Source organism: Schistocerca gregaria, chromosome X, assembly GCF_023897955.1.
Source record: "Schistocerca gregaria isolate iqSchGreg1 chromosome X, iqSchGreg1.2, whole genome shotgun sequence".
NCBI classification, from domain to species: Eukaryota; Metazoa; Arthropoda; class Insecta; order Orthoptera; family Acrididae; genus Schistocerca; species Schistocerca gregaria.
In genome coordinates, this window is record NC_064931.1 from 600,224,667 (window position 1) to 600,237,732 (window position 13,066).

A 13,066-nucleotide genomic window follows, 5' to 3' on the forward strand; every position below is an offset into this window, starting at 1 on the left:
TGTACCCCAGCTGTCTGCGTATAGAGTTATACATGTGAAAGTGTGCGAAAGTTTTCTAAATTATTGCGAATCGTGTAACTCAGGTGGGTTTTGGGAACGAGGCCGCTATTCACATAGTTGGATGTGGGAAATGGTCTATAAACCATATCTATTCTGGGCGGCACATCGACCCATGTTCAATGACACGCCATGCGGATTCGATCCGGGGCCGGCTCACCACCTCGTCCCCGAAACGGCGCTTTGGCACGGACGGGAGGGTCTAGCGAGATTTTTGTAATAATATCGTGAAAAAAAACAAATTATTTTGCTTACAGTACCTGCCTTGTTATCAAAGTGGAGCGTTTCGAGTAATTCGGTCTTCCATACCCTGAAACCCCAAAGATGTTCAGTAGAAAAGGGGACAGATTTGTTTTGGAGGCACTCAAGACACGAAATTTCCCTTTAAGTAGGTGTGTTGTCTTGACTCATAAGCTAACTGATTAAAAAGAATCAGTCTTCTAATAGCATGTAAAACGCCCAAACACACACACGCATACACGTAGACAACACACAACACACGAACTTGATGATCACTAAAGAAAAAGTCATCTTTGGTTCCATATGCTAAGAATCCCAGCGAAGTACACGTGTCCTAGCAAGACAGCTGCGTGTTTCGAAACGCACGGTCGTTGACGTGCTGCAAGAGCGTGGGCTGGACCTCTATCATTATTTTATCAGCGCGTACACAACTTTCCCACTAGAGCGCGCCCCGCTAAGCACAACAGCGCAGGCGCAGCGCTCGTCCGTCTCCGCACTACAAGATGGCGCTGCCTTAGAGACGGACCAAATTCTGCTTCCGCCGATCCACGTATTAATATGTAATGCATCCAATGAGATAGCTGCTAACGTAGAACCTTTTCTCCTTGCGGATCACACTCGCGCAGTGATACATGAACGCGCGAGGTATTATAACGAGTGTACAGACCTCCGATTAGTCAGTCTGCATTTGTCTGCACCAGTCTATAGTCAAGTTTCAGTCTGCACCTAATAAGATTACCATATTCCTGTACATAGCCATGAAGATAAATGAATAGACACTTTGTCAAGTATCAGAGATATGTGAGAATAAGATTAATGTACCAAGACCAAAGGAACTTCAGATTGTCAGTTGTAAACAGAATCCAGAATCAAGTTACGTAATGTCTATGCTTTTTATTATTTTAATAAATGTGTGTGAAAATTAATCAAGTTCTCTTTAAAGCTGGTCACCGTCAATCTGCTACTCTAAGCCTGCAAGTGACATTTCTATCATCTGACCTAACGGCAGAAGACAAACACGCCACGATAAGACCATCAGACATATTGCTGACACTCGCCTACTTCGTTAGAGCGACGAGTCAAATAATCCGATGGTGTGTGTACTGAAGGTCTTACAGTACGCACACCAAAGGCATCAAAGTCTGGGCCGCAATATTGAGAGGCAGGAGTTTGGGTCCCTACTCGTTCTGTGACCAGTTGCCTACACGGAGATATTATGCATTCCTCCCAAACTATTTGCCTGACGCACTCGAAGGTGTTCCACTTCATGTTCGATAGAGGTTATGATTCCAACGTGATGGTGTACCTCCAACTTTGGAATTAACGTGCGACGGTATTTAAACAGAATATTTTCAGGGAAACGGTTCGGGCCTTCATGTTCACCTGACATAAATTTTCTGGATTTATTCCTTTGGGGACACTCGAAGGAGCACTTGTATTCTACTCCGCCGACAAATGTGGAAGAACTGATGGCGCGTGTTCATGCTGCTCTTGTATCTGTGGATGCAGCCATGTTGCGAAGAGTCCAGAGATTTACGATCCAGAGGGTCGCGCAATGTTTGGGCGTGCAGGAGGTTCGCTTTGATCATCTGCTGTGAGGACAACGTATTCTTTTGTAAAAGTCATGCTGCCATTAATATGGAAATTATTATTGTCACTGGTTGCTAATGTGTTACATATGTGCGGACGTACTGTATGCAGTATAAATGACTAGTAGATATCAAGCTATTTAACTGTTAGTCATCTTTAGCATCTCGAAATTGATAGTGTTTTTATAGTTATTCTGTTCTATGATAGGCCATTTGTTGCAGCTGTCTATCTATGACTTGCTTGACCACATTTTTGTTATTTTCACCTTTGCAAAACGCTGTACTTTGTAAATGTCGGATACGTGTGACTTAAGGAACGGTGTATACTACAATATTATACGGCAGAATGAAATTAGCAAATAAAAACAAATACCCCTCGATCCAGAATCAATGCCTTGACCTCCTGGATGCTATCCCAAATTCATATTCACTACACGGACTGCACAGCACTACTCCTATCTTCTGACACAAGTAGTTACCCTGTTTGCGATTATAGTGTTGACAGATTGCCAATAAAGTGTTGAGTGATCGTCACATACGCTTATGGACAAGAACTGTGACGAGAAATAAGATGATGACAGGTGCGAAAGTCACTGCAGAAGCGAATGTCGCAATCACGACCCTTGTCAGCACCAAAAGAACACGAGGGGAGCTCCATAAGCAGGGAATTGCAGGACGAGCTGGGATTTCAGAACTGCTCATTAGTGGTGCAAATGCCCGTAACGGGAAAAAGTGGTGAGAAGCCATAAAGCGTGAGCTATAGAACAAAGAAGAAAGTAATTTGCTGGGATGAGACTTGATTCACTATGTTTCCAAATTATGTTCGAGTTTACGTCTCAAGACTGAAACATGGCGGGGTTCGGTGATAATTTGGGCATCCATATCGTGGTATTACATGGGCTCCATGGTTATTTACAAGGTCATATTACTGCCAAAGACTGTTATCAGGTCTATCTCATGGTGCAACGTTTATTGAGCGATGGTGATGATGCGTTCCAGGACGACCTGACGCCTGATCACACAACTCGCATCGTCCAGGACAGGTTTTGTGAGCACGAGAATCAATATCATATTTCCCCTGGCCACCCTGAGTGACCATATCTCGATATTATTGAGTCTTTGTGATTTACTTTGGAGAGAAGGGTTCGAGGTGGCTGTCAGCCTCCATCATCGTCATCTGCAATTGCCGCAATAATAGTATAAGATTAGCTTGGAAACCATTCCAAGACGACAGAAAGCTGTTTTGATTTTGTCCACTCCCTATACATTTAATTAGTTGACGAGACGCAAGTTTTAGCCGCAAGCCAGACGGTAGCATTATGTTTCTCGTTGCAATTATAAAGTGGATCCTCCAGATCATATGTGTTACTGTTCTTGAACGCGGCAATACTCGTACGAACTCAGCGCATAGTATGCAACCAATAGTGAAGTCGACGTACTAGCCTTCAATATTAGAAAGATCTATCGGTTATCAAATATCGATAAATGTTTCATTCTCCGTCACAGTCTAACAGTCTGTCAGTACTGACTGGCTAGCCACGTTAAGATTACGTGACTGTTCATTCTCCAAACGCTTGGCTGCCGCATAATACCTGCAAGACGGTTGATGGTGGTATTTGCATTGTCATTTGTACAGCACCAACTGGGAAACGTCAGGAGAGCCTTATATCTATTTTAAGCATAGAGGAGAACGATCGAAACTGTGGAAGTCTTACTGTTGCAGTTATTCCGCGAACATTCGTAACTAAAGTGGCGGAAAGTGACGATAAATTTTCAGTGGTAAGAGTTAGGTCGCAAGTATTTACTGAGGCTACAACTTTGCTTCCGCCGTTTTCTCTCAAAGTTCGAGGCTTTATTGTGAGCATCTTACAAAACATTTACATTTCGAAGTATTGGCCATAGCTGGCCACTACTTTCTCCCATCTTTCGCTTCAAATGGCTCTGAGCACTATGGGACTTAACATCTATGGTCATCAGTCCCCTAGAACTTAGACCTACTTAAACCTAACTAACCTAAGGACATCACACAACACCCAGTCATTCCATCTTTCGGGCAGCATACGAATCCCGCGGCGGAAGGACTGTGCGTCTTTAGGTCGTGTGCCATTGAACTAAAAAGTTGGTAGTCGAATAAACAATGTCTGGAGAATACGGAGAGTGGGGTAGGACTTCCCATTTCAACGTTTCCAGGTTTGTTTTTCCGGGTTTTGTTAATGGGGCCGAACACTGTCATGCTGCAAAATCACCTTTTCATGACTATCACTGTATTGTGGCCGTTTGTCTTTCAGTGATCGGCTCAGATACATCAATTGCTTTGGATAACGATATCCTGTGATTGTTCCAGTCGGTTGCAGTAGCATCGAAAGCTTTCCCTCTTTCACAACCATGCCGGTCTTCAACGTGACAATCACCGTTCTTGAAGCACGGAAACCATTTTCTGTAAGGTTCTGTCACTAACAGGCGTCTCATCATAGGTCTTACCCAGATTTTTATGAGCCTCGGCTGCAGATTTCTTCATATCAAAGCAGAAAATTAAAATCTCCCGCAGATGACGAGAATTGGGATCCTAAGTTGACATGTTCAGCCGAGAATAACTTTAAGATGCAATCAAAAATCGGCTAATATTTTGATGGCGCTATGTTGTCAAAAGCCTAAGCTTACTGTATGACACTTACGACCTACGACTTGCGCCACTACTTTCCACTAATGCCGTCTTCTGCAGAACGGCGGAAGCAAAGTTGTAGACCTAATAATTTCAGAGACAGCTGCTCAAATACGATCCCCCAGATGTAGATGAAACTGTGAACAAGTAAAGTTAAAACTGAAAGCTGCTACTCGGCAAACCTTGGTGACAGTGGAAGCAGGCTGTAGCTCGCGACAGGAACGTGATGCTGTGCCATGTGACGGCAGCGACTGCTGGGCCGTCTCCGGTGGCAGTGGCGTCAGTGGTTTCGTCGGAGCGGACTGTCGCAACAATGCGAATTGTGGCGCACGGCTCTGTTGATGCGGCTGGTGACTTGCCTTGTGGGCCGCTGTTCTCAGACTGCTAACTGAAAAACAGCATGGAGGGGAAGCAATGTGTAACAAACAGGCCCAGGGCGGACAAAACGTGTCAGGAAATGATCAACATTATTGACGGTGAACTTCTTGAGCTAAGAATACAGCTAAGGTGGCAGAAGTGCAGCCCTTCCGCAAATTGCTGCAGATTTAAATGCTGGGCTTTCAACAAGAGTCAGCGTGTGAACCATTCAACGACACATCATCGATATCGGCTTTTGGATTCGAAGGCCCACTCGTGTACCATTGATGATTGCACAACACAAAGCTTTACGCCTCGCCTGTGCCCGTCAACACCGACATAGACTGGAAACATGTTGCCTGGTTGGACTAGTCTCGTTTCAAATTGTATCGAGCGGATGGACGTGTACGGGTATGGAGACAACCTCATGAATGCATGGACCCTGCATGTCAGCAAGGGACTGTTCAAGCTGGTGGAGACTCTGTAATGGTGAGGGGGGTGTGCAGTTTAAGTGATCAGCATTCTGTCTGATCACCTGCATCCATTCATGTCCTTTGTGCATTTCAACGGACTTGGGCAATTCCAGCAGGACAATGCGACCCCCACACGTTCAGAATTGCTACACAGTGGCTCCAGGAACATTCTTCCGGGTTTAAAGACTTCCGCTGGCCACCGAACTCCTCAGACGTGAACATTATTGAGCATGCGTGGAATGCCTTGCAACGTGCTGTTCAGAAGAGATTTCCAACCCGTCGTACACCTACGGATTTATGGATAGCCCTGCAGGACGCATGGTGTCAATGCTCTCCAGCACTACTTCAGACAGTAGTCAAGTCCATGCCACGTCGTGTTGCGTCACTTCTGCATGCTCGGGGGCAGGGGGGGGGGGGGGCGGAGAGAGGGGGGCTACACGATATTAGGTAGGTGTACCAGTTTCTTACGCTCTTCAGTGTACTGTCCATAGAAGAACACAAAGCGTTTAAAAATAATTCAGATAAATTGTCTGAGGAATCAGAGATCATGTATGAAATTCACAAACAAGGTAAGAAAATGAAGATCGATATTTTATACTTACAGGCGAGACATAAAAAATGTGGAAAAATACCTACTGCGCAAATCATCTGACAAGGCCGCAAACCGATGGCTGCTGAAATCATATTTCAGAAGCTGGGTTATCATCTCAATTATATCTCCAACTCAGCGACACCATAGACGGGAACGTAGAGAAGTTTAAAGATAGCAATCATCTTGGTGCAAAGAAGCCACTAATCTATGTCAAAGGCTTGAATGACAAGTTTCCACTATGGTACAACCCAAAGTAGTTCAAAACAACATTGCAGGTAGCCATAATGGAACTATATATGGAACAGGTTAACATAAGTGAGAAACCTTCAACATATGAAGGACGTGAAGCATTCATGTCCAAATTATACACCGCAAGGCGCCTAATGGTGTTTGGTGGAGGGTACTTCTGTTACCACTAACTAATCCATTTCTACTCGGCTCGTGGGAAAGCCTCTTATTCGCTCTAATTCCTCTAATTTTCTCGTCATGGTCATTACGCGAGATGTATGGGGGAAGAAGTATGTGGGTTGAAGTCCGACTCTTCCCGGAAAGTGCTCTCTCGAGATTTCAATAGTAGAGCAGGCCGTGATGCACAACGCCTGCCAATGGAGTTTGTTAATCATTTTGGTAACGCTCTCGCGCCTAATAAACGATACCTTGACGGAACGCGCAACTCTTCGTTGGATCTTCTCCGTCTCTCGTCCTTGGTTAACACTACTCAAGAATCGGTCGAACAATCTCCTTATAAGCCACTTGCTTCGTGGATGAGATACATGCCCTTAAGCCCCATGCTATGAATCTCAGCCTGGCACCTGCTTTTCCCATTATTTGTCTCTTGTGGTCAAAGCATTTAAAGTCGCTCTGGATAGTTACTCCTAGATACTTTACGGCAGATACACTCCTGGAAATTGAAATAAGAACACCGTGAATTCATTGCCCCAGGAAGGGGAAACTTTATTGACACATTCCTGGGGTCAGATACATCACATGATCACACTGGCAGAACCACAGGCACATAGACACAGGCAACAGAGCATGCACAATGTCGGCACTAGTACAGTGTATATCCACCTTTCACAGCAATGCAGGCTGCTATTCTCCCATGGAGACGATCGTAGAGATGCTGGATGTAGTCCTGTGGAACGGCTTGCCATGCCATTTCCCCCTGGCGCCTCAGTTGGACCAGCGTTCGTGCTGGACGTGCAGACCGCGTGAGACGACGCTTCATCCAGTCCCAAACATGCTCAATGGGGGACAGATCCGGAGATCTTGCTGGCCACGGTAGTTGACTTACACCTTCTAGAGCACGTTAGGTGGCACGGGATACATGCGGACGTGCATTGTCCTGTTGGAACAGCAAGTTCCCTTGCCGGTCTAGGAATGGTAGAACGATGGGTTCGATGACGGTTTGGATGTACCGTGCACTATTCAGTGTCCCCTCGACGATCACCAGAGGTGTAAGGCCAGTGTAGGAGATCGCTCCCCACACCATGATGCCAGGTGTTGGCCCTGTGTGCCTCGGTCGTATGCAGTCCTGATTGTGGCGCTCACCTGCACGGCGCCAAACACGCATACGACCATCATTGGCACCAAGGCAGAAGCGATTCTCATCGCTGAAGACGACACGTCTCCATTCGTCCCTCCATTCACGCCTGTCGCGACGCCACTGGAGGTGGGCTGCACGATGTTGGGGCGTGAGCGGAAGACGGCCTAACGGTGTGCGGGACCGTAGCCCAGCTTCATGGAGACGGTTGCGAATGGTCCTCGCCGATACCCCAGGAGAAACAGTGTCCCTAATTTGCTGGGAAGTGGCGGTGCGGTCCCCTACGGCACTGCGTAGGATCCTACGGTCTTGGCGTGCATCCGTACGTCGCTGCGGTCCGGTCCCAGGTCGACGGGCACGTGCACCTTCCGCCGACCACTGGCGACAACATCGATGTACTGTGGAGATCTCACGCCCCACGTGTTGAGCAATTCGGCGATACGTCCACCCGGCCTCCCGCATGCCCACTATACGCCCTCGCTCAAAGTCCGTCAACTGCACATACGGATCACATCCACGCTGTCGTGGCATGCTACCAGTGTTAAAGACTGCGATGGAGCTCCGTATGCCACGGCAAACTGGCTGACACTGACGGCGGCGGTGCACAAATGCTGCGCAGCTAGCGCCATTCGACGGCCAACACCGCTGTTCCTGGTGTGTCCGCTGTGCCGTTCGTGTGATCATTGCTTGTACAGCCCTCTCGCAGTGTCCGGAGCAAGTATGGTGGGTCTGACACACCGGTGTCAATGTGTTCTTTTTTCCATTTCCAGGAGTGTAGTTTCCAGAAATTTGTCATCAATAGCATAGTTGTATAGTGGTGGATTTCTTTTCCTATATATGCGCAAGCTGCTGTATTTATATCCCTTACTGTAACTATTGGCACCGAACTGAGAGAGAAAGGAATGCCAGAATACATCACGCGAGGATATGCGCTGCGTGTAGCTGATGTTAATGGTGATCGGCAGCAGCTGAATCTGAATGGAGGACCTGACGTTGTGGAGGTATTGCAGTGCGAGATAGCATGGTAGATCCTGGATAATACCGGCGACGGCATTTCAAGAAAGGTTTGAGCAGCGCAACACTTTATGACTCAACTTCCATCCGCTGCACGGCGGGAGGTTGCGGCTGAAGGCGGATAAACAACGCAGCGAATAACTGCGACAGACGCACGGTGAACACAGTACGATTGGCGAACATGAGAGTAAAAGACGTTTTTCGATGCGTCGCGATTTTTTCATGAAAGTTCGGTCATCAGCTTTTACCTCCGAAAGCGGAAGTGTTTTGTTGACAGTTATCTATATGTGAGAAAAAATAGTCGTAATAAAATAAATCAGTTTTCACGGGGAGATTTAAGTGTTCGTTTTTCTCTCGTGCTATTCGAGAGTGGAACACTAGAGAAGTAATATAAAGATGTTAAGAATGTATTCGCAAATTGGGAGTACGATTTTATCACAGCTATACGACTTACTAGTAACATATGAAAATTTGTTCCGGATCGGTACACGAAACTGGATATCTCGCTTTACGCGAGTGGTCGCCTTAACGGCTTCGATTATCCGAGCACACTTCCAGGACCGACTCTACCCTCCGTATGTCCTAGTGGCTATCTCCCTTAGTGCTCCCACACAAATCGTGTGATGTCCGCATAGGGAGAGATTTTAGTTTACTTGTCAGACTGCCTTGCTTGGCATTAAACACAGAAGTGCATGTCTGAATGAACATTGCATCCAACTATACGGACACTGTAAAATACAAACACTGCACAACTGTATTGAATTTGAAGATGGTTTGATGAACCATATGACAAGCACTTAAGTGCGTGTCGCAGAGAAGTTATGAAGATCTATATGTAGATGACAAAAACCATCTACGACTTAAGAAATGTGAGTTTACCAACTTTTGGAACTTCACACACTCGAATTAATTTTTGCAGATGGGCTGTAATTAAAAGTAAAGGGCAACAGATAATTTACATATGTGCTGTTTGTAACGCATTTCTGAATGAAAATGAGAAATATTTGGGAATGTTGCAGAATGTAATGGTTTTGAATATGTTATACGCTGACGGATAAGCTGAATGAGCTGCTGTTGGACGCGTAAATACTGAAGAGAGTGTGGTGTTGTGCAGACGGTGCTGGTGGAGCCAATGGTGAGCATGGGGCAGCTGACGGCACTTCTGCTCTCCTCCGGCTGGACCATCCCTGTTGTCCCGGAACTCGACGACCTCACAGTTGGTAAGCCCTTCCTCAACTCATATTTTATCGCCTTTACTTAAGCTTTACACAGATTTCGTAGCGTGGGCTATGGAAACGAAGACAGCCTCGTATATGCTGAATTCGCCAGAACATATGTGTCACTTTGGGGAGAAAGTAAAATGGTTAAAATGGGTCTGAGCACTATGGGACTTTACTTCCGAGGTCATCAGTCCCCTAGAACTTACAACAACTTAAACCTAACTAAACTAAGGACATCACACAAATCCATGCCCGAGGCAGGTTTCGAACCTGCGCCCGTAGCGATCGCACAGCTCCAGACTGTAGCGGCTAGAACCGCTCGGCCACTCCAGCCGACGGAGAAAGTAAAGCACGTGAAACAAATTTCCGAAAAAATAAATGATAATTTACTGAATGACATTTGTTCCTATTGTGTGAGCCAATTACGAACGTGGTGCAGATTTGACAGTAGGGAAAAAAAGCTGCAGTATTACACTTTTCGACATCGATGTTTGGGATACGGTGGTGAATTACGAAGTGAGGGTGAAATGCGGATTGTGATCTGGAATGCTAGTAGAGACGCGTTTAAAATTCTGTGAAATATCCAGTGGACTCGAGAGAATTGTTTTATTAGGAACCGCAAAGATAGATCAGTGTTTTTCATAATGAAGATGTTGATTAACACTGTGTGATCTCTCCAGTGGACACGCCCAGTAATAAATAACTGCTCAAATGACTTGGTGCCAACGGCTTTGACGCTTTAGCAACACCGGTTCCCGTCAGATCACCGAAGTTAAGCGCTGTCGGACTGGGCTAGCACTTGGATGGGCGACCATCCGGTCTGCCGAGCGCTGTTGGCAAGCGGGGTGCACTCAGCCCTTGTGAGGCAAACTGAGGAGTTACTTGATTGAAAAGAAGCGGCTCCGGTCTCGTAAACTGGCATACGGTCGGGAGAGCGGTGTGCTGACCACATGCCCCTCCATATCCGCCTCCAGTGACGCCTGTGGTCTGAGGATGACACGGCGGCCGGTCGGTAGCGGTTGGCCTTATGGCCTGTTCGGGAGGAGTTTAGTTTTAGTTTTTTTTTCAAATGACTTGGTCAACCAGTATTGAACGAGTAAAGATTTTTAAAAATATATTCTGGGGCTTAGGATTACGAATAACAGTATTTCTCTTTAAACTGTATGTCCTACAATATATTCTGCAGTGGAGTAATATTACTACTACTACTCCTCGGCTCTACAGCCCTTCAAGGGCCTTGGCCTGTATAGAAAAATAGTATTTCGTTTTAAATTTACTGTTCTCTATTTATAGTGAATGGTAGAGAATTTTTTGTTCCCAATGGATGTCAGTGGAATTGTGAGGAGGCGTATTGGGTGGGAGTGGAGGAGGAAGGAGGATTGCAAAATTTTATTCATTATTCGTATCAGTGATATTTAGAGTGGTAACGGATGGAAAGAGGAAGGAGATTAGTGTTTAGCTTCCCGTCGACGACGAAGTCATTGGAGACGGAGCTATTGCGTGGTTTAGTATATTGTCACATTATGTTATTGTAATTAAGATGAAGCAGGCAGAGCTATCTAATTATTAGATGGGTCAAAGGAAAAGCGTGTGTTTCTATGATAGGTGTGCAAGTGTTCCTCACAGTAATATCATGTGCTCGTGAAATAAAACGGTATTTCTACATCTACATCCATACTCCGCAAGCCACCTGACGGTGTGTGGCGGAGGGTACCTTGAGTACCTCTATATTGTGAATAGCAACGGTCCTACGACACTCCGCTGCGGCACACCTGAAATCACTCTTACTTCGGAAGACATCTCTCCATTGAGAATGACATGCTGCGTTCTGTTATCTAGGAACTCTTCAATCCAATCACACAATTGGTCTGATAGTCCATATGCTCTTACTTTGTTCATTAAACGACTGTGGGGAACTGTATCGAACGCCTTGCGGAAGTCAAGAAATACGGCATCTACCTGGGAACCCGTGTCTATGGCCCTCTGAGTCTCGTGGACGAATAGCGCGAGCTGGGTTTCACACGATTGTCTTTTTCGAAACACATGCTGATTCCTACAGAGTAGATTTCTAGTCTCCAGAAAAGTCATTATACTCGAACATAATACGTGTTCCAAAATTCTATAACTGATAGACGTTAGAGATATAGGTCTATAGTTCTGCACATCTGTTCGACGTCCCTTCTTGAAAACGGGGATGACCTGTGCCCTTTTCCAATACATTGGAACGCTACGCTCTTCTAGAGACCTAGGGTACACCGCTGCAAGAAGGGGGCAAGTTACTTCGCGTACTCTGTGTAAAATCGAACTGGTATCCCATCAGGTCCAGCAGCCTTTCCTCTTTTGGGCGATTTTAATTGTTTCTCTATCCCTCTGTTGTCTATTTCGATATTTACCATTTTGTCATCTGTGCGACAATCTAGATAAGGAACTACAGTGCAGTCTTCCTCTGTGTAACAGCTTTGGAAAAAGACATTTAGTATTTCGGCCTTTTGTCTGCCATCCTCTGTTTCAGTACCATTTTGGTCACAGAGTGTCTGGATATTTTGTTTTGATCCACCTACCGCTTTGACATAAGACCGAAATTTCTTAGGATTTTCTGCCAAGTCAGTACATAGAACTTTACTTTCGAATTCATTGAACGCCTCTCGCATAGCCCTCCTCACAACACATTTCGCTTCGCGTAGTTTTTGTTTGTCTGCAAGGCTTTGGCTATGTTTATATTTGCTGTGAAGTTCCCTTTGCTTCCGCAGCAGTTTTCTAACTCTGTTGTTGTACCAGGGTGGCTCTTTTCCATCTCTTACGATCTTGCTTGGCACATACTCATCTAACACATATTGTACGATGGTTTTGAACTTTGTCCACTGATCCTCAACACTATCTGTACTTCAGACAAAACTTTTGTGTTGAGCCATCAGGTACTCTGAAATCGGCTTTTTGTCGCTTTTGCTGAACAGAAAAATCTTCCTACCTTTTTTTAATATTTCTATTTACGCCGTGCACTATCCCACGGTCGGTTCCATTCCTACTTGGACGGTACCCTCACTGTCTACAGGACGTTAAAATGCAACACACGAAAAAAAAACAAAAAAACGCAGTATCTCTCTCATCCATCTGTAGCTTTGGCAGTGACATTCATATGTGCACATCTTATAATGTACTAATTCGTCAAGTAAGTATTCAGTTGCAATTATCAACATCTGAAGACTTAAAAACGCACAGTTTGTGGAGCTTAACTACATAAAAGCAAGATGTCCAGACTCTAGTGATAAAAATATCTTTTAACGAAGAACCAGTTTCTATGCCATATTAATAAATTTGG

General features: G+C 45.4%; 1 protein-coding gene across 1 annotated transcript in view; it reads left to right on the top strand.

Annotated features, from left to right (window-relative positions):
- The window catches only part of LOC126297976 (delta(24)-sterol reductase-like), a 79,873-nt gene that overhangs the window by 12,285 nt on the left and 54,522 nt on the right, over positions 1 to 13,066 (top strand). Inside the window, exon 3 of the mRNA XM_049989289.1 lies at positions 9,642 to 9,747. Coding sequence (XP_049845246.1) covers positions 9,642 to 9,747 — 106 coding nt within the window. The remainder of the gene's footprint in view (positions 1 to 9,641; positions 9,748 to 13,066) is intronic.